This window comes from Genypterus blacodes, unplaced genomic scaffold (genome assembly GCF_046128005.1).
Source record: "Genypterus blacodes isolate CSIRO-AG114 ecotype Tasmania unplaced genomic scaffold, CSIRO-AGI_Gbla_v1 ptg000008l_1, whole genome shotgun sequence".
Lineage (NCBI taxonomy): Eukaryota > Metazoa > Chordata > Actinopteri > Ophidiiformes > Ophidiidae > Genypterus > Genypterus blacodes.
This window is the reverse complement of record NW_027466822.1, coordinates 876,791-901,149: the sequence shown is the minus strand read 5'-3', so window position 1 is coordinate 901,149 and position 24,359 is coordinate 876,791. Positions and strand designations below refer to the sequence as shown.

General features: G+C 48.2%; 3 protein-coding genes across 3 annotated transcripts in view; 1 reads left to right on the top strand and 2 right to left on the bottom strand.

Moving 5' to 3' along the window:
- Positions 1 to 23: 23 nt before the first annotated feature.
- Positions 24 to 5,538, bottom strand: dbr1 (debranching RNA lariats 1). Its single transcript, XM_076157135.1, has 9 exons — positions 5,408 to 5,538; positions 3,678 to 3,985; positions 3,466 to 3,590; positions 3,161 to 3,241; positions 2,995 to 3,080; positions 2,685 to 2,909; positions 2,502 to 2,579; positions 2,271 to 2,416; positions 24 to 2,136 (listed from the first exon to the last, which is right to left on the bottom strand). The coding sequence occupies exons 2-9, from the start codon at positions 3,872 to 3,874 to the stop codon at positions 1,347 to 1,349; spliced, it is 1,728 nt and encodes a 575-aa protein (XP_076013250.1). The 5' UTR covers positions 3,875 to 3,985; positions 5,408 to 5,538; the 3' UTR covers positions 24 to 1,346.
- A 232-nt stretch (positions 5,539 to 5,770) lies between these two features.
- Positions 5,771 to 15,130, top strand: armc8 (armadillo repeat containing 8). The gene is made up of 22 exons (XM_076156956.1): positions 5,771 to 6,058; positions 7,323 to 7,399; positions 8,148 to 8,219; positions 8,396 to 8,538; positions 8,651 to 8,748; positions 9,799 to 9,891; positions 9,978 to 10,058; positions 10,188 to 10,263; positions 10,361 to 10,451; positions 10,562 to 10,622; positions 10,735 to 10,935; positions 11,061 to 11,156; positions 11,247 to 11,329; positions 11,644 to 11,725; positions 11,884 to 11,970; positions 12,091 to 12,183; positions 12,291 to 12,440; positions 12,844 to 12,939; positions 13,088 to 13,183; positions 13,426 to 13,498; positions 13,664 to 13,757; positions 13,859 to 15,130. The coding sequence occupies exons 1-22, from the start codon at positions 6,014 to 6,016 to the stop codon at positions 13,890 to 13,892; spliced, it is 2,022 nt and encodes a 673-aa protein (XP_076013071.1). The 5' UTR covers positions 5,771 to 6,013; the 3' UTR covers positions 13,893 to 15,130.
- Positions 15,131 to 18,584: 3,454 nt separating this feature from the next.
- The window catches only part of kcnh3 (potassium voltage-gated channel, subfamily H (eag-related), member 3), a 95,219-nt gene continuing 89,444 nt past the window's right edge, over positions 18,585 to 24,359 (bottom strand). The window contains exons 12-15 of the mRNA XM_076156027.1: positions 20,313 to 20,569; positions 20,006 to 20,106; positions 19,822 to 19,874; positions 18,585 to 19,577 (exon numbers count right to left, since the gene is read on the bottom strand). Coding sequence (XP_076012142.1) covers positions 18,585 to 19,577; positions 19,822 to 19,874; positions 20,006 to 20,106; positions 20,313 to 20,569 — 1,404 coding nt within the window. The remainder of the gene's footprint in view (positions 19,578 to 19,821; positions 19,875 to 20,005; positions 20,107 to 20,312; positions 20,570 to 24,359) is intronic.

Here is a 24,359-nt window from a genome sequence, read left to right as displayed (position 1 = left end):
TCTAAACAAAAATGACCCAAACATTCTCTCAAAGTTTTTGTTTAATTAAAATATATACAGGAATCATAAAAACTGCAAGAGACAGTATCTGCTTTATAACACCAGTGACATTTTACCCCCTCAAAATGAACTTAACCTTGTTTTCCTATCTCTCTGGACTCTCTGCTGGCTGGTGATGATCATGATAACGATGACGCTCAGTTTTCATGCCTCCCTCTTTAATGAGATACATGTAAAGTAACAATCCGTCAGAAACGCGAAGAGCATGACTGCAAAACTGCCGAGGCCATAAAAATCTGCGCCCTCGTGTCTACAACTGCTGACTCGGCCTTTTTGGTTTCCAGCGCATCCATGGCGACCAAATAAGCCGAGTCATCTGATCTGTGAAAGAAACGGTGCATTAACACACATTAACACGAGTCCACGGACCTCTGCTCTTACGAATCAACACACAGGGACGACTGCTTACAATCTGGATGAGACGCTTTTACTGAGGATGGACCAACAAGAGTGCACATGAGGAAAAGGCACAACCAGAGAGAGAGAGAGAGAGAGAGTTCAATGATATGCAGCATAAAATCATCTAAACTAATTAAAAAGTGTGGAACATAAAATCAGAGGCCTAATCTAGTGGCTCTCACACCTGAACCCCTTCGTATGTCTCACCTCTATACACTCCTAATCAGCTCCATCAGGCATGTTTTGATCACATTTGATTGATCTAAACTGCTGTGCCGCTCCGGGAAAGCACCGCAAACAAGAATAGCAAACTCACATGAGCAGCATGTCCGATTCAGAAACAAAACAAGCTCAAGTTCATGACCTGTGTTACCAGAGTAAAAGTCCTCCGGTCACCGATAGCTTTCTAATTTCATATACAATCCTTTTGTTATTCCAATCAGACAATTTAGTCCCATATCTATATTGTGACATCGTCCTTAACTGAAAAGCTGAGGTTAGTCTCACTTTCCTCCCTCGATCTGTCCTTAAACTGGAGTCGGGGAAAATGATCGTGTTTACAATTTAAAAAATAAAATAAAAACCAGGATGGGGATCATGAAGTAAAATACATTTCTGCACAAGTGAAAAATTACAACAATCGATTTAGAGTTTGTCAACTTGCAACCTGGGCAAGAATATCAAAAGTAAGATTTCCCTGCAGTTTGTTAAAGCGAGGCCTTCCTCTTCCTCTTCCTCTATGTGCCGCTCTTGGAGCAGAGCTGTGGCCCGTCTGCAGGTTGATAAAAAAAGACTGGAACATACAAAACACTTTCTACAAACCTTCAAAAAATGGAAGAGAGGATCGTCCATGATTTAAGTCCGTGTTTTCTGTCTCTTTTCCCGCACTACTGATCTTCGCTCTCCTCGTCCTCCACTGTTTGGTAAATCACCTGGTTTCTGCGTTTGATCTTGGGGGTTGTGTTCCTGCTGCCGGGAGTCTCGGATTCGTCGCTGCTACGTTTGAGGAGGCGTGTCGTCGAGGCGTCGGCGTCAGCGTCCACGTCGGCGTCCACGTCCTCCCCCGCACAGATGTCCTCCCTCTCCGCTCCAGACTGAGCCTGGGCCGGCGCTGGCGTAGACTGGGAGGGGGGAGGCAGCTTCATCGGGGAGGACAGCGGACCGGGTGAGGCGGCAGATTTGGGCTCTGGCAGAACCAAACGGCCGGGGGTGTGAACGTCACTGACGGGACCCGACGGTGCCTTGGACTCGGAGCCGCCCTCCGTCTCCGTCTTTACCTTACCCTCTTCATCCTCCTCCCACTCATCTTCTATGCTGATTTCATCCGGGTTAAAGGTCTCCGACAACTGGGACGAGTCCGTCGGGTACTCGCTGGGCTCGTCTGCGCTCCCCACGCTGTGTCTATCCTCCGCGTCCTCTTCCTCCTCCCCTCTACCCTGAGCTCTCCCCTGCGTGCCGACGCCCTGTCCGACCCGGGCGTGGATGTCTGTGAGGCCCAACGTGGCGCACAGCTCGGTGGTTTGAGGGTTGGTGTTACAGCTGGGGCTGGCGTGGTACTGGGGCTTGGCGGGGTTATAGGCCGGCACGGTGCGGCTGAAGTTGTCCGGGATACCGAGTTCACCGTTGAGATCCTCCACTACTTCCATCATGGCGGCTTCGGAAGCTTTGAAGTCCCACCTGACGGACACAATGAACATCAGACACCTGCATTAGACTGCTTGAACATCAGGGTGATCACTAGAAATGATTACCTTTAATTGGCCATTTTAATCTATAGTCTATACAGTAAAGAGATCAGGTTATATGTGTACCGTTCATGCAGGCCGTTATTCTCCGGAGGGTTCCATGGGTGAGGGGTGGTCTGCTGTAGACTGTTGGTAGACTTCAGAATGGCCAGCCACTCTGGATCGTACTCCAGACCTTCAGATGAACCTGGTCTATCTGGAACATCTACGATCTACGACACAAGCAGGGGTTCTTTAGCTATCAATGCCTCACTTTGACCTCTGACCTCTGCATATCCCACAGTAACAATCTCTCACCTGCAGGAACTCCCTGTAGGGCAGACACTTATCCAGGGACAGGAATTTGGTGACACGTGGGGCCGCGTTCCCTTTCGGCTATGAGGCAAAAGAGCAGATTACATAATTATTAACCCTCAACCGCGCTCTTCAGTCAAATTTAACGACGAAGAGCAGGTTACAACAGAGACTCTCCCCCCTCACCGGATGCTCCATCAGGGCGGCAAACTTCACATGGAGGTGTGCGGAGAACCAGTAGCTGGGCTGAAGGTGGGACAGGAGCTCGGCAGCCGCAGGGTTCCCCAACGTGTTGGACTCCACTTCCTGACGCAGGAACTTCTTCTTACGCAACAATTCCCCTGTTTTCCCGTAGAAGTAGATGCCCCGGGGCCAGTCGTGGCTCATGAAGATGTCTACCGGCATCTGGATCTGAGAGCAAGACCCCACAATGACTGAGTGAGCGAGGGAATCGTCTTCTGAGCCGTATTTCAAGACAGAAGGTTCACATATTTACCTGTTTTAACCTGAACACCTCGATGTTTCTGATGTGATAAACACTCCGCAGAGTGTCGGGGTTGTATGGAGGAAACTCATGGTGACCTTAAAGAGCACATGTTCAGTTTTAACACTAGTGTATATACATTAGACATACATGAGACGTAATCAAAACAACCCCTCACCCCTTCTGAAGTCTCGTGATTTGAAGATTCCAGATAGTCCTCCGATTCGAATACCTTTGTAGCGAATGACGCCAGCGTAACCTGTGAACACACACACACACACACACACACACACACACACACACACACACACACACACACACACACACACACACACACACACACACACACACACACACACACACACACACACACACACACACACACACACACACACACACACACACACACACACACACACAGGTGAGATCCATGATTCAGACACACAGGTGCACAAACTGACCCCACCTCCTGCTGCTCCGTACCCAGATAGTAAATGTTGGGAGCCACCCAGCCTCCATACGGCAGCTCCTGCATGTGATTGGATGCTTCATGGTTCCCTCCGATGAAGATAGTCAGGATTGGAGCTTTCTTCTCTCCAGAATAATATCTGCAACACAAACAGGAATGTCCCATCATCGCAATGTTCTCACTCAAATCTCAAGTACTTTAAACATAAAGAACAGAGCTTACTGACTTGTAAAAGGTCTGCATGGTCCTGTATTTGGCCGGCACCGCCATGCACTTCATGTCTCCTTCATTCCGCACTGCCTGGAAGTCTCCGCAGCACAGCAGCAGATCCACCGTCACGCCTTCCTTCTTCTCCAGGTAGGCGATCGTCTCGTAGATCTTGTCCAGCTCGCCATGGCAGCAACCTTCTACAGCGATCTTCATGGTGCTCACGCAGCCGAGTCGCAGGTTCCCACTTCAAGCCGCAGTCAAGATAATCCCGCCGTCAGGGGTGGAGTTAAAAGTCCAGCTGCTCTTAAGTGATATCTGGGTGATCTGTGTGAACAAAAACAAAACATTGAATAGTGCAGATTCTCTAAAATAGGAGGCATCAGGTCAAGACAAGAGAGCCATGTTAGGACAAGTATAAGGTAAGGTTCATGGTCGTGCAGGATGTTAACGGTAAACAAACAAGAACTATATCACTTCTACAAACACTGCAACAAAAGGGGATCATATTAAGTTCTATGCTGTTGCCTACCTGTAGTTATTATCTATATCTGACACATCTGATCTGATCTATCTCGTGTTGAGAGTTTCTGGCTTGATGCAGTTTGTGTGTGCGCATGTTTAGATAGGAGAGAATACGTCACTTGCATGTTAGTCCGATACACTGCCCATTGGATGATTTGGACTCTGACGTTACACAAAGTTTCCCCTCAAGGTTTATGGTATTAGGTGCAGGAAACGGCGTGAAGTAGCAGGGGATTCGGATCAGAAACGACTATGTTAAGACGGTCACATCAGCAGCATCAGCAGCAGGACACAAACTTGGGCATAAAGATTGACCAGGGACAGAAACGGTGCTTGAGGGACGAGAGACTGACCAGCACTTCATGTGAAGCTCAGTGACAACTAGAAGCAAACCAAAGCTGTCAGAGCATCAGACAGGAACCTGTTATTGGAGGAGGAAAAAGGACCCAACCAAGCACTGAGACCCCTAGCAGAGCAGAAGATACCCAGGCACAGACTGCATGTGCATTGGAGACAAGGGCAGCTGATAATAAAGAGTAGGAGACAGCTGGAGAACATGGGGGGGATCACGTGGGCGACATCATGACATCATTGGAACAACTCTTTAAGCTTAGTGATGTCATTGTTGTAGCTTTTGCTTAGTTTGATGATGCAACTGTCGCCTATATATATATATATATGCATTTTAAAGTTACCGCCAGGACACTACAGTACAGTCAGGAAAGCGGTGAGCGGGCAGATTCTGGGACGCCAGAGTCCAATGTTGAGCCCGCCCGAACATGTTGTGGGTTCATCAACAAAGCGCCACAGAACAGAAGAAGGGCGCCCACTTGGATCAGAAGAAGTGTTTCTGGACAAACACCAACATTAATTGTGGCTTTGTTCCAATGAACCAGTGTTGTTTCTCCTGTTCTGACACGTCAAGATGTCTGCCGCCAAAACGCCCATTACACGGCACCACGCCACATTTAAACCTCGCAACCTTTACTGAGAGAACAGTTGGAGGAAGAGTAGAAGTACATAATCGACAATCAGTGGGTGGGCGAGGACAGGTCCCCGATCTTACACACGGACACCTAGGGGTCATTTGTGGCACCCGAATGTGTGTATGAACCAGGAGAGACCCACGCAGACACAGCATGCGAACTGCACACAGAAAGGATCTTAAGAGCGTGTGTGTAACATGCATACTTGAATAGGACAAATACAGAAAGCAATACTCACTGCAAAGAATGGATATCCGAGGACATCAGGATATTTCACAATATGAAGTACAAATACCAAACCAAAAGCATGTTTATGCTAACAGCAAACACAAAATGAATTTCCCCCCTCGCTACCGAGTGCGCATGCGCAGTACCTCTCCGACTTGAGCAAATTATTTTCAAACACGGGCGGCACATTCCACAAAGATGGTCGCGGCAAATATTGTTTAAATAAATGCAAGTGCAGTGCGAATACCATATATATTTATTGCTTTATTTATATGTTTACCCTTCGTTCTTTGTGCGTTTATTTTATGGTCAGACAATTTGTTGCGAATCTAATGACAAAGCGATATCATTACGTCAAATTATAAACACAAACTTTACTTAATGGTGAAATCCAGCCTCAGACAGGTCGTTGAGTTTAGTTGCTTTAATGTATTTATGTTGCAGTTATTACAGTCGTGCAAAGAGCGAAGGACTACAGCTGCCGCCTACTTGTTTAACACTACAGAAGTGTTGCGTGATAGAGCTAAATTGACTTTTAAGCCACTCAGAGCGACTCTGGGGGGCGGAGTGTTTGTAAAGTGCTGCGCCGATCGGGCGCTCGATCGGGGGAAGAGAGATGTCGTGCTTGTTGGAGGCCCCGCTCCGCATCAGTGTGCTGTCTGTGAGTGTCATGCTGTTCTTTGGAGTAAAGCTGTCACATGTACTCTATGTTTACTCTAACAGTTAGGCTTTATTGTTCACCTTTTAGCCGTATGAGCTGGGAACTACCTACATTTTGAGTGTTTAAGTTGCTTGCTAGCCTGTAAGCTAGGTTAACAGCTTTGCAACATGTAGCACTGAAGCCGCCGGCGAGAATGGTAAATATCTCGTGCTCCCCCGGGCGGGCGGGGCGAACTAACGGGTCCATTCGCTTAATACTTGCACCCGCCCCTCGGCGGTCTCGATGAGTTAAATTAAACAACCCCCATGTAGCTGTCAGCCTTGCCCAGAATGAGTTAGCAGCTAGCCGCGGAACAGAGTGCTGCCATCGCCACTCCTTTTGCAAATAAAAGCACTTAAATACACACGGTTGAAAAATAACTCGTAATAACGAACTTTTTGGTTGAACAAACAATAATTTGTCTCCAACCGCTATGTGTATTCATGGTAATTGCAAGAGCAAACTTAACGCGGGGTACCGGCAGGTGCTCCATGTAGCCAATAAGCTATACCGTTATGTTGAGTCTTGGCTAATTCTGCAAAGTTTGCACGACTCACTGGTTGCACAGCTTAAAGGAGAGCTAGAACAGAGTATAAGGTTCAATGTGATGATCACCTAAAGAAAGAAAGAATTGGTTTGCAGATGAAGGTGGCTATCAGATGCAGTGTTCACGGCATGTGGGCTCTCGGCTCAGTGAACCGCCCCCACGTTAGAAACACACACGTGTTACCTCTAACTCAGGGTATATGACCGTATGTCCAGTGCAGAGGTGTGTGTAATAATTGTGCCATTGCAGGTACGATTAGTTTGTAAACAGAACCCCAGATGTGTACGTGTGCATGTTAGAGCAGAGCGGAAAGCTGCAGCAGTAACGCGTTGTAGTCTGTTTGCTCCTCTGGGGTTCAGTGGAAAGTTCTGGTTAAAGCTCAACAATACAAACCTACCTATCCGGTGACGCGTGCAACTATGGGCATGCAAGGTCTTTTAGAAGAGAGTTAGTGTGGATAACGGTGCCCATCTGACTATAAATACCTTTTTAATTAAAGTTTTATTTAGAATTATCCATCTGTCTGTAATTTGGTGTCTGTGTTTTCTGTTTATCAATGGATTATCCGCCAGTGTGTGTGTGTGGGGGAGGGGTGTTCCTCCACCTACAAAGTTAAAGGTTAACAGTTGTCGTTGACTTTTGCCACTTGTTTCTTCTTCTTGTCTTGTCCCGATGCAGGAAGTCACTGCCACCAGTCGTCATTATGTTGACCGGCTGTTTGACCCCGACCCACAGAAAGTGTTGCAGGGAGTCATGTAAGTTAAAACACATTTATTCAGATTTTATTGCCTCTATTTGAAATGTATCTCCAAATGAAGGTATGTTTGAATTGATTGGTTAGTCATGGTTGTTCCACAAAGCAGCTTTGAGGACAGCACCTCCTCAAAGCTGGACAGGAATATGGACTTATGTAAGGTTCTACATTTTACGCTGCAGCCTCTTAGAGCCCTGATGGTGCTGTTTCAGAGTGCTTGTGTGTGTGTGTTTTTATATCAACACACTGGCACATGACAGTATTATTTTAGAATGCATGTTCAGTCTGTCTCTCTCTCTCACTCACTCTCTCTCTGTCTCTCACTCCCCACTCCCCTACCGTGGTGATTGGGACTGTTTCATCTTTATTTTTAACCATGAAGAAAGTAGCTCTGTAGCTCTGGTTACTGCTGGAGCTGCTCTAACAGCCCAGCAGATGCTTCATTTGACTCCCTGCTGCAGCTGTACTTTTCCACCAGTCCCATTCACCTGCTACTTGATCTCATCTGTGGCACTGGGGTCTATGAAATGCTGCTTTAAAGGGGGGCTTCACCTATTTAATCCCTGTGTGTGTGTGTGTGTGTGTGTGTGTGTGTGTGTGTGTGTGTGTGTGTGTGTGTGTGTGTGTGTGTGTGTGTGTGTGTGTGTGTGTGTGTGTGTGTGTGTGTGTGTGTGTGTGTGTGTGTGTGTGTGTGTGTGTGTGTGTGTGTGTGTGCGCGTGTGTGTGTGCGTGCGTGTGTCTCTTCACAGTGACATGAAAAATGCAGTCATCGGAAACAACAAGCAGAAGGCCAACATGATCGTCCTGGGAGCTGTGCCAAGGTGCGTCTGTCCACGTCCACACCTGCAAACGTTTGACACTGGAATACAAATACAGCAAACGTGTCCAAGCTTTAAACTAGTTAGTTAGTCTCTATTTAAATGTCTGTGTACATTTATGTGGACTTAACACTCTTCTGCAGTAACCTTTGCTCATTCTATGTGTTTGTTTGTTCCAGGTTACTATACCTGCTCCAGCAGACCTCGTCCAGTCTGGAGTTACGGACAGAGTGTGCCGTGGTGCTGAACAGCCTCGCCATGGGCACCGAGAACAACATCAAGTCCCTGGTGGACTGTCACATCATCCCCGCCCTGTTCCAAGGTGGCAGCACTCACACAGCATATACTCACACACCCAGACTGCACAACAAATCTCTGACTTGCAGACATACTGACCCTGTGTTGTGTGTGTGTGTGTTTGTTTGTGAGTCCAGGTCTCCTTTGTCCAGAACTCGTCTTTATCGAAGCTTGTCTCCGGTGTCTCAGAACGGTCTTCATCAGTCCAGTCACACCTGTGCAGCTGCTCTACACTGTAAGTTCCCTTTAAGCACGCGCAGCCTAAAGATCTGTTATGTATTATCATCTGACACAATGTCCTTCATTATGCCAGTTCTTGTTTCAGTAGAAGATTAATAAATCATTCATAAAACAATAACTTGATAGCGAGTGTCAGTTCTGCCTATGACTACATTAGGCTATACTTATCCTGTGCTGCACAACGTTCCTAACCCAGTAAGATGATCTAATCATTTCCTGTATCGCCTCTAGTGAAGTCACAGTACACAGCAAATGAGTCGTTGACACGTTGACTCTTCTGACCATAATGAAGACCCTCTGATTCTCTCTAAGCTTTCTGTCTTGTGAGCCTCTGAGGAACAAACATATCCAGTTTGCAAGCATCAGCTATGTAAATTCCAATCTGTGTCACCGTAGTTCACAATAAGATTTATGTACTGGTCCGACAAGTCCATGGCAGTGTTTAGAGTGTCTCTGGCAGTGTTAGAGTGTCCGTGTCCTAACGTGCTGACTCTGCAGACTCAGGCGCCTCCATGATAAGCCAGAGTCCAGTTCATGAAGTGTGGGAGCGCGAGTCAGCGAGAAGTTTCCGGATGTTCCTGGACAATAACTCAACACGCCTTCCCACAGCCAGTTTGCTCACAGTCACACTGTTGACAGGACAAAATCCCCACAATGCATTTGGGAGATTCATTAACCCTTTTGTTGCTGTGGCAAGTGGGTCACAACTTTTTCGGAGAACAAAACACTTATGATGCCAAAGCCCTAAACCATTTTCAGTGTTGTCATGGGGATGCTGTTTTGTAGCTGTGGGTAGTTGACCCCCGCCAGAAGTAAAAGCCAGCACACACAGGAAACGCAACATGAGCCACCAGAGGGAGACACTTATGAGTCAGAAATTCACTCACACACCCAGCTGGAAACAGCATTGTTGCTTAAAGTGTCTACAAAAGACTAATGTGTCTGTCAAAGAAGCTGAGTTGGCGTAGCTCCTCCACACACACACACACCCCAGTCTCCTGTTTGTGATGCAGTCTGTCCGTGTGTGTGTGTGTGTGTTTGTCAGGAACGCACTGTGATTCCTCATCTAATGTCATTACTGACGCGCTCGCTGAGGACCCAGGAGTACATCACTCAGATCTTCTCCCACTGTTGTAAGGTATTTGTTGATACTTGCTCCCACACACACACGGTACACTGCACGATAGTATTACTTAAGGCTCTGTGTGTGCGTGTTCTCCGTAGACGTCGGCGCAACAGATTTTTCTTTTCCGCCACGCCGCCCTCAAGAATATCGCCCCTCTTCTTACTTCTCCTTCTTATAAGGTAAACAAATGCACTGTACTTGTGTGATCTTACAGCTGTGCATTTCTATTGCACATCTATGACCTCACACACATCACACAGTCACATTTACAAAGGTCTCTTTCCCTTCCAATCGCATTGCTTCTGCAGGTCCGGCTTCACGCTGCAAAGTGTTTCGCAGTCATGACCTATCAGAACACTCTGGTCGCTATTTATGTGGAGGATGGTGAGTTGTCCCTGTCCGTCTCCCTGTCCTCGTCCGTGTCTCTGTCCTGTATGAGCCTCACTCTTAAGCGAGGCCCTGTCCCTGTCTGTGTTGCCAGTGCGGGTGGATGGCGAGCGGCCCTCTCAGGTATTTGTCAGAATGATGCAAAGGGATCAACCCATTGAAATGCAGCTAACAGCAGCCAAATGGTGAGCGACACACACAACTATGACCTCAACTTTTAATAGTTTTCACTCAAGTATTGTTTTTATCCACATTTCTGATTACTTATGTTCCTGTTTTTGTCCCTTCATCCAAGTGTAACGTACATCTGTCGAGCAGGAGGCATCAACATGAGCTCTAACCACATCACCCTAAAGGTCGGGCCTCTCTCTCTCTATCTCTCTCTCCCTCCTCTACATGTGTTGGCATTGCCTTTGAGGCTGTTATATCGGTGACGTTCTCACATCTCCCCCCTCGTCTTTCACCCAGACGCTGCCGTGTTTGGTGCGGATGTGCAGTAAAGAGCGTCTGCTGGAGGAGCGGGTGGAGGGAGCCGAGACCCTGGCCTACCTGATAGAGGAGGACAAGCAGCTGCAGAGGATCGCCAGCACCGTCGACAACCTGGTGGGCATGCTGGCCGACTACTTCAAGTACCCCACGTCTGTGTCGGCCATCACCGACATCAAGAGGGTACGTTTACCTTAGCGTCTGTGCCGGAGCGCTTTGTGATGCTAATTTCTGCTATACGACGAGGCAAAATGATGCTGTGATCGACATTCTACCCTGGCTGACCTTTTGTTTTGTCTCCGGCGCAGTTGGACCGTGACCTGAAACACACGCACGAGCTGAGGCAAGCTGCTTTCAAGCTGTACGCCGCGCTGGGCTCCAACGACGAAGACATCAGGAAGAAGGTGAGCTTTGAGTGCTCGGGGGCGCCGTACGTACACGATGGCTCAGGCGCCGCGTTTGTTCCGTTTCTAAACCAGCACCTGTGTTTGCAGATCGCAGAGACGGAGAACATGATGGACAGGATAGTCAGCGGCCTGTCAGAATCCAACATCAAAGTCCGTCTAGCTGCTGTCAGGTACGGCGTGACGCTCTGCTCCGCCCCTCACACAGTCATTAACACCGTCTTGGCTTTGCAGTAACCTGAAGTCAGGCTTCTCTTCAGTTCTCTATCTGGTGCACATCATGATAACAATGTACCTTGAACCGTGTGTGTGTGTGTGTGTGTGTGTGTGTGTGTGTGTGTGTGTGTGTGTGTGTGTGTGTGTGTGTGTGTGTGTGTGTGTGTGTGTGTGTGTGTGTGTGTGTGTGTGTGTGTGTGTGTGTGTGTGTGTGTGTGTGTGTGTGTGTGTGTGTGTGTGTGTGTGTGTGTGTGTGTGTGTGTGTGTCCAGGTGTCTTCACAGTCTCTCACGTTCAGTGCAGCAGCTGAGGACCAGCTTCCATGACCACGCAGTGTGGAAACCCCTCATGCAGGTCTGTGGGCTTTGAAACAACCAAGTTAGAGTAATGATCCATAGATGGAGCAAAGCATTGTTTACTCTGTGTTGGTGATGTGAAGCAGCGTGTCATGTTTGGTTTGTGTACCATAAGAATAAAGGTGAACTGTAAAACCTGACGTGTGTGTTATGCAGCTCTTCCAGAACGCTCCGGATGAAGTCCTGGTCATGGCTTCCTCAACACTATGCAACCTTCTTCTGGAGTTCTCACCCAGCAAAGAGGTAGAGAGAGACACACACACACACACACACACACACACACACACACGACAAGATTATAGCACATGGAAATGCGGGTATTCTCTCAGTGTTGAGACTGTGTGTTTGTGTGTGTGTGAACAGCCCATCCTACAGTCGGGGGTGATTGAGTTACTATGCAGTCTGACCCAGCATGACAATCCTGCACTGAGGGTCAATGGGATCTGGGCCCTGATGGTGAGAACAGTCTTCCTCTCATGCCATTCATCCATCCAGCTGTCTGTACATGTGCACATGTTGTCGTACTGATGTATGTGTGTGTTTGTGTGTGTGTGTTTGTTAAGAACATGGCGTTCCAGGCAGACCAGAAGGTGAAGTTGGAGATTCTTCAGTCTCTGGGTACAGAACAGTTGTTCCGTCTGCTGTCGGACAGCGACACAACTGTACTGATGAAGACACTCGGTTTGCTGCGGAATCTGCTTTCGACACGCCCGGTGAGACAGAGAGACACACACATACGCGCACACACAGGCACACACAGGCACACACACACACACACACACACACACACACACACACACACACACACACACACACACACACACACACACACACACACACACACACACACACACACACACACACACACACACACAGGCTGACTCAGCACAGCTAACATGTAGACCTAATATGCTTGTATGTTCTGAACTCCCACAGGTCATTGACTTTCAGCAGTGTTATGGATTTGTGTGTGTGTTCCTAACCTGAGTCCTTGTCGTGCCCGATCGTGCTGCACTTGCAATTTGCAGAACACTAGCTCTCGTGTGTTTGTGTTGTCTATACACAGAGAAGAAACAGCACATGTTTAGTGATTCTCTGCTGCTGCTGTGTTTTCAGCACATTGACCAGATCATGAGCTCTCACGGGACGGAGATCATGCAGGCAGTGAAGGCCATTCTAGAAGCAGAACAATGTGTGGAGGTGAAGGAACAGGTGAGCGCTCTCAGTATGTACTTTGATTTAGCCTGCAGATACTGTAGAGAGTGTGTGTGTGTGTGTGTGGGGAGATGTGTGGAGTGTGTTTTTCTCTGTTTTGTGGACCAGACGACACTAATGTGATTCGCCTTCTTATTTCTCTCAGACGCTGTGCATCCTGGCAAACATCGCCGACGGTTGTACAGCCAAGGAATTCATCATGACCAATGACGACATGCTGCAGAAAATCAATTTCTACATGGTAGTGTGTGTGTGTGTGTGTGTGTGTGTGTGTGTGTGTGTGTGTGTGTGTGTGTGTGTGTGTGTGTGTGTGTGTGTGTGTGTGTGTGTGTGTGTGTGTGTGTGTGTGTGTGTGTGTGTGTGTGTGTGTGTGTGTGTGTGTGTGTGTGTGTGTGTGTGTGTGTGTGTGTGTGTGTGTGTGTGTGTGTGTGTGAGTGTGTGACACCAATGGCCGCCTTATACTGTGTCTATGCTCCTTCACAGGGGTATTCCAATGTAAATCTTCAGCTTCCTGCCACATTCTGTGTCTCCAACCTGATCTGGAACGAAGAGGACGGTGAGTTAAGCGGCACGAGGAAGAAGGCAGCAGGCCGCGATGTTTGTCATTGAGTGAACCCTTCGAGAGGAGATTGAGGAGATGTTTGATTGGTTCTATAGAATTTCAGTGTGACAGCATAGTTTCCCTGTTCTTCGCTGAGTGTGTGTGTATGTGTGTGAACAGGTTCTCAGGAGCGTCAGGACAAGCTGAGGGACATGGGCTTTCTGGAAATCCTGCACAAACTCACCCAAGCCTCCGACCCCAGCCTCAGTGACAGGTAGGCCCCGACGAGGACACACTCACGACACCGCCACATACGCTAATCACACACACACTCATCAACTAACGTGTCGCCCCCCCCCCATCTCCCTCCCACAGGGCGAAGACGGCAATGCAGCAATACCTAGCATGACCACCGAGGGGGGAGGGGCGGGGGTCCCTCCTCTGTCAGCTGGACTAACCTGCTGGGAGGAACGCGCGTGCCAACGGTTCTTTTGTTTCCATTTTTGGTTTAATCCCCAGGCTTGTTTTGTTGCACAAAGACACCTTTTCCTTTTTTTTTGTGACTGCGGCTGGCTGGTTTCTCTCACTGCAAAACCTCCAGTGTCTCTTTCTTTTTCGAGGATGAGATGAATTCATTTGACTCGGGACTCGGGACTCGGGGACTCGTGGAGCTGCCGGGAGGACTGGGTGCTTTCAGACCCCTCCCCCCCCAACAGAGACTTTGAGAGATCTGGACTATGAGGTTTGATACGTAGGAGGCGTAGTGCTGCGGGGGAGCAAAGCTTCCTGTTTTTACTTGCTTAATTGTCGATTTAATGAAATCATGTTAATATTATTACCTTAAGGTATCACGAGAAAAGGACATATTTGGAGAAACAGACTGCCAATGTCCGACCTTTGGTGTTTTTCTTTTTTTTTTTGTGGATACATACCTCGTAAATATATATTATAACATAAATATATTTTTGGAATTTTTCTTTCCTCTGGACCCTCCGTCACCTTCACTCTGTCAGCACATATTGGTGACCCCGACGCAGTGACTCCATCTACAGAGGTGAACAAGGAAGAAGTGTCATTTCATCGTCTTCTTCTTCTTCACTGATGCTGTTTTGTGCGAGCACTTAGCGTTTCTCATTTTGTGGCCGGCGGCTGATGGGAGCGTTGTCGTCTAGCAGGAGCCTTTCACATCAGTCCAATGTGCTCACCGGCAAAGCAGGTTGAGGGTTGAGGGTTCCTCCCTCTGACCCTAGTAGCAGGCCTCGTCGCTTATGCGTCGTGCAGAACAGTGGGGAAGCAAAGGGAACGGGTTGAGTCCTGATGCCTCTACAGACGGAGACTTCACGTTGACTGCTTGTTCCTCCACAGCCCTCTTCGAAGTCTGCTTGTCCGAAAGGCTTTACTTGAGTTCCAAGTCTCATTTCTTTTCCCTGAAGTGTTTTGGGAAATGCCGAAGAATGGCAGAGTGATGTGATGTGAGTGGCCCCTGGAGGGTAAAACACTGAGTGCATCCCAATGAAACCCCTACACTTCCATCCCTCCTTCATTTTGACTTCTTCCCTCTTCAGGACATTTCGAGAGTTGCTCCCCCAACATTTCATGGTTTGATAGAATGAATGTTGCCTCTGAAATATATGCAGACCTGAAGAAGGACTTCTTTGTTGTGTCTTATTTCTCAGCGGTCAGCCTGGAGACACACACACACACACACACACACACACACACACACACACACACACACACACACACACACAGAGTCATCAAAGCAGATCATTGTGTCACATTCATCCCCCTTGCCTGTGACAGGTAACGTGCTACAATGGCTGTCATTTAAATTTACAATATCTTGAGTCTCTGCTACATTTTACACAAAGTGTGTGTGTGTGTGTGTGTGTGTGTGTGTGTGTGTGTGTGTGTGTGTGTGTGTGTGTGTGTGTGTGTGTGTGTGTGTGTGTGTGTGTGTGTGTGTGTGTGTGTGTGTGTGTGTGTGTGTGTGTGTGTGTGTGTGTGTGTGTGTGTGTGTGTGTGTGTGTGTGTGTGTGTGTGTGTGTGTGTGTGTGAGAGAGAGAATGCATCCACCTGCACCTCTGCATTATTCTTCAGAAGCTGTTTATGCCTCAAATCTTATGAATCCTTCCTGGGAGTAAAGGTCAGGTGTTTGGGAACAGTAGCAGTTCACAATAGGAGGCGGGGTTCTTACAAAACAACACTTCTTTATTGTTGTACAGAATGGAATCCTGGTAAAGATTTTGTAACAGCAGTCGTTTATAATAAAATACATCTGAAACCCCACCGCTTCCCACCCCGCCGTACGGCAGCCGCTCAGTCAGCCCCTCCCCCGACCCTCAGCGGGTCTAAACCAGGCACATTCCTCATGCAAATAGCTGTGACATGCATTTTGATTAAGAAACCCTTCCCCCCCCCCCTCTTTCATGGCACACCCACCCCACCCCCCCACACAGGAACCCACAGCATGAGATCAGTGGAGTGTCGGCTCAGGGGAGGGGAGGGGGGCGTGGCCTAGTCCAGTGTGAAAACGGCCCCCGCGTGAATCCCGAGCCCTCACCTGCACCCTTTACACAAAATAGAAACCCGGAAATCTGACAGTCTATATTACAAATAATGTGACCTCTGACCTCTGCAGTGTGTGGAGTTAGGCTGTTCTGTCCCAGCTGTTGGGGGGGGGGGGGGTCAGGGAGGATGGAGTCGCATCAGGAGACACGTGTGTGTGTGTGCGTGTGTGTGCTACATAAACACAGGCAGAGCCACAGTCGGGTGGAAACGCATCCAGCTGTGGGGCGGATGGAGTTAAAAGAAGACCTCTTCCTCGGCCTCCAGAGTTCACACATCAATTTCATGGTTATCAGAAGAGGAAAAATAAATACACTGCTTGAATAAATAAATAAATAAGTGAACTAAAGGTGCAAGTGTTGGCTTGGTGAGATGGCTTTCTGTGTCGCTCGTCGTCGGATCGATTATGGATTATAGGGAAAGTCTTGTGTCTTTATATGGAGAAGGCACGAATGGCTAAAGCTCGGGACTGATGTGGGAAATCTGCTGTACATTCCGATTGGCTAGTTTGTAAAAAGTCGTCTGTTTTGTTTTTTGTTGATGTGTGTTCCCCCACCTTCTCCCCTTATTAAGCCTTAGTCTTTGGCACACTCCAGATATTAGCCACGGCCCACTCTGGTCCTTGTTGACTCAGTTTACAGTGGAAAAGATCTATGAAACGTCCTCACATTTATGCTGTGTTTGTCTTCAAGCATGCATGGACACGTGTGGTTTGATGTCAGCTGCGTGTCCCTGTCCGTGTTTCTGACAAACTCACCCCACACACGCTGAGTCTGAATGAGGAGTTTTACATTCCCAGTCTCGGTGCCATGGCTTGGATCATCAGGTTTGAGTGTTCGAGTCTCACTTTGACACCAGTAAGAAGCTGTGATACCCTGGAGATTTACACATGTTGTAGAGATTTCTGGGAATTTCGCATTTTGTTTTTGTAAATGGATGCATTTTGGCGTTCCCGTATCAGGCTGTAGTCTGTAGAACGGACAACTATGGAGCCAGAGACAGTTAAATGGTTTGCACGCTGCAATAATAAGCAAAATGTGTCACGTACACTTAAATACATCTGTGTTAACCCCCGAGGAGGAAACCTGCGTCACACTGATCAACTACACTCTAAACTGAAAGTGAAACTGTTCTCCTCTCAGGTGAGATGACGTTTGCCCTGTTACAAATGAGAACTCACACAGATAACACACACACACTGTACTGCCCCTTCCCTTCCAGTCTTCCCGATCACCTTTCTGTTTTGGCGTTCTGAATGTGAACCTTTCCCTTCCCACCGGGTTAGAAGAGGAAACACTCGCAACCGTAACACCTCGGAAAAATCACATTTCTTCATGATTCCTCACAAAATCTCAGCTACTTCGCGCCACACAAGCAGCAGACTGGTGTGAGAAGGCACTCAGAGCGAGCGAGCGAGCGATCCATGACCACGTACCGACAGTTCAGGCTCAAAGGGAAACACTAAGTGGCTTCTCCACGGTCCATCCTATGTACTACAGACCTGGTAAGTAAACACCAAATATCTCCAAAATGCTCCAAGTTACCATCAAATCAAGTAAAGAAGAATAAATAATGACCTTTTTCAAGCAATAATTTCTGGATTTCTCGCTGGTGTATGGCTCTAGGGAAGAGAAGGCAGCTGGAGTCGTCCATGCGGTCTTCAAGCGTCTTATAGCGGTGTTGTCCTGTGTGTGTGTGAGGTTAACAGCTGAATTTAGCCTTTATGTTCCCAGGGCCTCCTCGCAAGTGTGAACCCGTTTAGAAAGACGCAGAGCTGCACAGAGTGACTGAAGCAGAGAGAGATGGTTCATGGAGCAAAGAGGCAGGTACTCGTTCTCACTCACTGCCTTCACTTACCGCACGTTAACCCCTTCAGTTCAAACTCATTTGGGGCAATAATTTGTAGGGAGAAACGTAACAACCAGACTGCGATCGACATTGAACTCAAAAGAGTGACAGACCTCAACTTTCGCAACTGAAAATGGATTTACTCGCATCTCCGGACTTCCACTTCTAAGGTGATTAAGCAGTGAATCGTGTTTGTTCAGTGAACGACACAAACCTATTTCATGCATGGGAACGTGCTTAGTCAGCATGTTCACACTACTCTTGTCTGCTGCGATACAGGCAGTAAATGTGGCGTAAGACATAATGGATTGAATTTAATAGCAGATTCACTGAATAGACCTGATGGAATGTTTTTACGAGCAAATGGAATTACAGTTGCGTATTTAAGGTCTGTTACTCCTCCAACACTGATTTATGCTGATTTGAATCTGATTGTGATGTCTCATAAACAATTATTTAGCCTTGATGGCGTATGAGTGAGAGTTTGGCGGTGCAGGTCAGTCAGCTTTGTGTCCCAGACTCCTGGATTGATCCATAACAATGTGTCTTTTTTAGGATTCCTTGTTTTACAAAAAAGCTCCTCATACATTCCCATCATCACGTTCCCTGGTTACCATGGGATCCTTCTTTTTACCTCCCTCATTATTTTGTCATGCCACCCCTACTTTTGCTCTGTTTCACCAGTTCATAGCGCTGGTCCTTCCTCGTCGATGAACGAGATGTGTTCCACAGAGGATTTCACCTCCTCACCTTGTTTCCCCCACTCCTGCATTTCCAGCTCCTGGGCGTGAGTGACGGCTCTGGCTGCTCCCTGGCCCAGCTGTGAATTGCACCAAGGTAGGATCTGGGCACCTCCCTTCCTCCTCCTCGCACCAATAGAATCCAGACAGAAGGGCAGGGAGATGGTGGACGGGTGGAGGGCGAAGGGATGAGGTGGGGGAGTGTTGGAAGGGGAAACGCGTGACGCCCTCAGCTGATGGTCACCTGGCGAGGACGTGAGCGACGGAGGAGCTGAGCAGTGGGAGGAGAAGGGAGGAGGGGAGTCCTGGGAGGCAGGCAAGGGCTGCAGGCCTCTGCTAGCTTGGCTACCGGGGAGCGACGGTTGGGAGCCTTGGCAGGCGGAAAGGGACTGTGAAGAGGAGAGAGACATGGAAAAGGAAAGTGAGGGCGACGGGGTGTGAGAGGGCAGGGGAGGCTGGTCTGGAATGGAAGGGAAAAACAGCCCAGTACTGGAAGAGGCATGGAGACTCTGGAGGAGCGGGGACCCCTCAGGAGGAACTCCCCCGGGGGAGGGAGGGCAGGAGGGGGCAGGATCCTTCACGGGACTCCCTGAGGAGTTGGATACGGGTTGTGGCAGGTGCGGAGGAGAGGAAACAGGTCTGTTAGGTGAGTGAGGAGTAGGGAGAAGGCATCCAGGCAAGTTCACACTCCCCATGTCTCCACCGTCCAACAGGGAGTGTGTGTCAGGTCTCTGCAGGGGGCACAGCAGGGCAGCGGGCGTCACCGCCAAGCCGCAGCTCGGCGACAGTTGGCTGGCACTGCTAGGGGGCGGGGTTAGGTTTGATGTCAGGGCTGTCAGGATTGGGTATGGTGACAGTTGGAGGAGGGGCTTAAGCAGGCGTGTCATTTCCTGCAGCTCCTGACTGAGCTGGGAGACTTGTTTAGAGAGAGTGTTCATCTGTATGGGGAATAGACACACACACACACACACACACACACACACACACACACACACACACACACACACACACACATACACACATACACACACACACACACACACACAGGAAACAAGATGAAGGTAAATCCATGAAAATGCAGATATATGAACCTATAAGCACAACAATGTAAGTTACAACATACTTCAATTCCTTGCACACATCACACACACTTTTGAAATTCATTTGTCACACAGAACTCACCTCCTCTGTCAGTTTAGTCACATTCTGCTTGATTTCAGACTGCTCCTGGATCCCTACACACACAAAGATTCAATCCATTAGCTATCCAGACAGAGAACGGCGTGTCTGTGTGTCTGTGTGTCTGTGTGTCTGTGTGTCTGTGTGTCTGTGTGTCTGTATGTCTGTGTGTGTGTCTCTCTCTCACCTATGTATGGGGAGGGCGATGCTGTGGGCGAGTGACTCGGACTGAACTCAAACTTCTGCGACGAGATGGAATTGTTGTCTGTTTCAATGCCGTCCACAAATCTGATCATAGAGGTGGAAAGTAAGAAGTGTAAGAATGAAATATGAAACAAACAAATGCAGCACAGAGTGAACACACCTGAACATTTCAGTAATAGGACTGGTTGCCATAGCAGCAGGGTGAGAAGTGTGCATGCATGGTGGGTTGTCTTCACCTGTGTGTGTGTGTGTGTGTGTGTGTGTGTGTGTGTGTGTGTGTGTGTGTGTACCTGGGACTGAGTTCAGCGGGAGCGCTGCTGAAGCTGACCACAGGGATCTGCAGGGTGGTGGGGCGGCAGTGGTCAGTGGGGGCGCGGAACGGGCGGGGGGGCAGCAGGGGGGAGCGCAGGGGCGAGTTCAGCCCCCTGCTGAGGCGAAGCGGCGAGCGGGGAAGGTGGGACACCGAGCTCTGCTCCTCGTCGCCCTCCTCGTCCTCCTGAATGGATGGGAGCTTCTTCACCAGGCTGCCGTTGCTCTCCCAGTCCACCTGAGGCAGAGAGAGGGAGAGGGAGGGAGAGAGAGGGAGAGAGAGGAAGGTCAGTCTGAATCATCACCTGAATTAGACTATATGTACACGCAAAACAGAAGATAGCCTCTCATAGACGTTGTTAATAGGAGAAATAGAATTGTGAGCACTGAGGATGTAGTTATAAACAACAGGCAGATGTATTGCTGGCTGGTGTAGTAACAGCATGTGACCACTGTAGGGCAGGCAAACGTCACAATTTGTACTTTTGAACACAGTGAAGTAAATGTTCTCCCCATACTGTGCACTCTCCCCTTCTCTCTTTAATGTAACAAGACAACATAGACATGTTTTACCTTTTGCATGTTTTTTTCATTCACATGCTCTAAGAGAAAATGCAAATTTCCTCTTAGTCGTATCAGAAGGATAGAAGGAAACAGCCTGTCACGCTACATTTATTACACACTACTGAGTCTGGCTGTTCTCCTGAGCCAAGAGACACTAACACACACACACACACACACACACACACACACACACACACACACACTCCCCCCACCCCCCAGTGTTACACTTCCCCGTCTCTGCTTATGAATTGAATAATTGAAGCCGTCTAGTGTTCCTGCTGAGTCTGTGAGTTTCCAGACTGACAAATCTAAATTAGAATTTATCTGAGAAACGTTGTGGAATCCTGCATCCTGAATCTGCATGAACATATCTGCTAAAAACACAAATATGTCCTTATTGCGTCTATAATAACAGATTAGTGTGTATGACAGAAAGAGAGAGACTAAAGGTTCACGGGTTTTGTTCTGGGATCTGACCTCATGTTTTTTGAAGCGGGACCTCATTTATCTCTCAGCTTGTTTTCCACTGAGGCCAGGGGCAAACTGACCTATCAGGCAAGGTCACATGCTACACCCACAGCCTCTGAGTTAACAGAGAAAATTATCCAAAGTAGCGATCTGAAACCTGAGACTTTTAGGGCCTTGTCCAATAACGTGTAGGCTCTCAGTCACGTGACGCAAACAAACCAACACGCGGAGGTGAAGTACGCCGACGAAGACGCTGCCCCGCTTCACCTCAAAAGTTTGATGTGATGAAGAAACAGGAGCGTCTGGAATTTCCAAAGCAGAGCGATCCCCCAACCCTGAGGAGGCGTTTGCTCCACTTACATCAAGTCCTTTCACCGTCTCAATTATCTGATGTGCTGCATGTGGGACATCACACTCTTCTTGTTTATGAGCACTGAAACTTGGAATACACCATTAATGCCACTGGAACAAACTAAAAAGTGGCATGTGTTATGTGTTAGCTTAACCATCTGTGCTAATATGATGATGCTAATATGCTAATATGACAACCATTTAATGAGGACATACAGTAGTTACGAACAATATGGACTACAGTCTTGACATCAATCATGTCTTATAAGCTAACCTAATAAGCTAACCTAATAAGCAGTTCCTTGTAGTTGTGATCTCACCCAGAAGTAAACAACGCTGCATACGTTTTGCTCTAATATGGAATGGGAACATGAAGCTGCCGTGATGTTTTTCAGCTAGGATCCTTAAACACAACACAATCACTACACATGAAGAAATGAACCAAACGCCACCGAATGAAGTGGATCACTAATCAAAGAGACACAAGTGCAAAACAGACACACCAGCTTAAAGAGGTTGATGTGTTTTTCTGTTTCAAGTCCTTAAGATCTGGACCAAACTGCATCTATTGATAATCTATAATGTGAAGGATTTCATTGACTTGTTGTTGTCATTGCGTTCCATCTTTTGTGTCATCGTGTAGTGTAAAGTGTAAACACATCTCTCATCTCGCTGTCGGGGGGAGAAAATCGATCCTGTTCTGACCGCTTCACTAACGAGGATCGGAACATGTGGAGGAATTGACAAAAACGTAGACATCGACCACATGTCCTCACTTAGTAACAGGAGGAGACGCGGCGGTGTGGAGCCACGTGTTGAAACACGCACAGTTACTGTCAGACCAGCTCCTGTAAAAAAGGATGTTGTGGCTGCAGCAGCTTTAAGAATCCCATCACATGTGCTCTGTGCTGCTGCAGTGACTAATGAATGCATTTCATATCTCATCATGCGGACAAGCCAACGCCCCACCGCTTCCCCTCGCTCCCCTGCTCTGCTCTCTCTCTCTTTCTCTCCCCTACCCGTTTAATCATCTCCCTCCATCCCTGCCTGCTCCACATCCTCTCCTCTTCATTTCACTCCCGTCCTCCTCCTCCTCCTCCCCCCTCTCTCCTCTCAGACACCCCCCTCCCCTCCACCCCTCCCCTCTGCACGGGCTGAAAGTGTATTTTTAGCTCCAAGTTTCTAATCTTAGCTCCAGAGTGCCAGAGGAAGCCGAGGAGCAGCTCTGCTATGCGGGTGCGGAGATGAGTGTGTGCCCGCCACGCGTGTCTGTGCATGAGTGTGTGGGCGTGCAAAAATTTACATTCACCTTGTATGCATGTATGTATGTATGTGTGTGTGAGTGTGTGAGTCGGGCTCTTTGCAGCAATCTGTAGTCAGACTGTGTTAGACTGCAGGCAAGCATGTAAGTAGATACACAAGTAGATCTGAGTGTGTGCTTGCAATCAACGCACACGGCTGATGGCTGTTTCTCATTTCTCCTCAAGTGCTCTTTGCCTTGTTTTGGGGTAAAAGGTGTGTGAGAGTGAGAGTGTGTTGTGTTGTGTTGTCTGCAGAATATCAACGGCTGTCACGCAGGGGGCACAGTGTGACATGTTTCAGTGCAGAGTGTGTGTGAACACGTGGTGCAAAACCGCAGTAACGTTCTCCCCCAGTGCTCTGTGGTGACTGCAAACTGCTCTGTTTGCCCTCAGGCTGCAGGGTCGTGACAGCCAGTCAGCAGGAGGGACACCAGCTACAGCTACACAACACTACAACCACCAGGTAAACATGATGGGTTTATGCTGTGTAAGTTTCATTCTGTCTTCACCTCTGCTTGGTGATCTCCACTACTACCTACTCTTCCTCTTCATTCTCCCTCTTGCCCTCCTTTTCTGTTATTATTGCCTGCAGTCATCTTCCAAGATTTCCCCTTGAAAAGTCATTCACTGGATCAATCAGGCCTTGGATATGTGCAGGTTTGTGGTCTCACATGCATATGCAAACACACACTCCTGCTCTGCTGGTATCAGATGGGGTTTTGCATACATAACCAACACATCCACATCACAGATCCCTGACGAAGGCTCCTCCTGCAAATTGAGACGTGCTTCTTTTTAATACAGTGCCTTATGCCCGCACACACACACACACACACATGCATGCACATACACACGGAAAAAAACAGCACTGCAGTAAGAAGGAGCGGCTGAGAGCAGAAGGTAAAATAAGAGCGCAGAGATCCCCCCCTCCCTCCCCTTTGTTTCTCCTCCTCCTCCCCCTCTTCTTCCTCCTCCTCCTCCTCATCGGCTGGCTGGGCTATTTATAGCAGGCAGTATCCAATCTTAGCAGCAGCTGCAGGGGGACAGAGCCAGTGTGGGAGAGCCCGTGCTTCCCCCTGCTCTATTCTTAGCCAGAGGACGGCTCCAAACAGCAGCATCCAGCTATTCTTGGCCCGGCGCTCCACTCCCTCTGCTGCTGCTGCTGCTGATGCTGCAACCAGCCAAAGCCTCGGCTGGTTTGTTTGTGTGATGGCAGGACTTAACATAAAAGCACTTCAAGGCCGACCTTGTCAAATAGTGATCCCTGCACCAATTTCTGCTGCGATCCCTCTTATGATGAATCTTTCCTCAGGCTGTGTTTTAATACTATAATACTTTCCATCT

Bases quoted from the DNA above. Each gene is read 5' to 3' on its own strand.
- armc8 (XM_076156956.1), top strand. From the start codon at position 6,014: ATGTCGTGCTTGTTGGAGGCCCCGCTCCGCATCAGTGTGCTGTCT. The intron at 11,726-11,883 runs GTCTGTGGGCTT...TGTGTTATGCAG, and splicing joins TGTGGAAACCCCTCATGCAG to CTCTTCCAGAACGCTCCGGA. The intron at 13,758-13,858 runs GTAGGCCCCGAC...TCCCTCCCACAG, and splicing joins GACCCCAGCCTCAGTGACAG to GGCGAAGACGGCAATGCAGC.
- dbr1 (XM_076157135.1), bottom strand. From the start codon at position 3,874: ATGAAGATCGCTGTAGAAGGTTGCTGCCATGGCGAGCTGGACAAGATC. The intron at 3,242-3,465 runs GTACGGAGCAGC...GTGTGTTCACAG, and splicing joins TCCCAACATTTACTATCTGG to GTTACGCTGGCGTCATTCGC. The intron at 2,137-2,270 runs GTACACATATAA...TGTGTCCGTCAG, and splicing joins AATAACGGCCTGCATGAACG to GTGGGACTTCAAAGCTTCCG.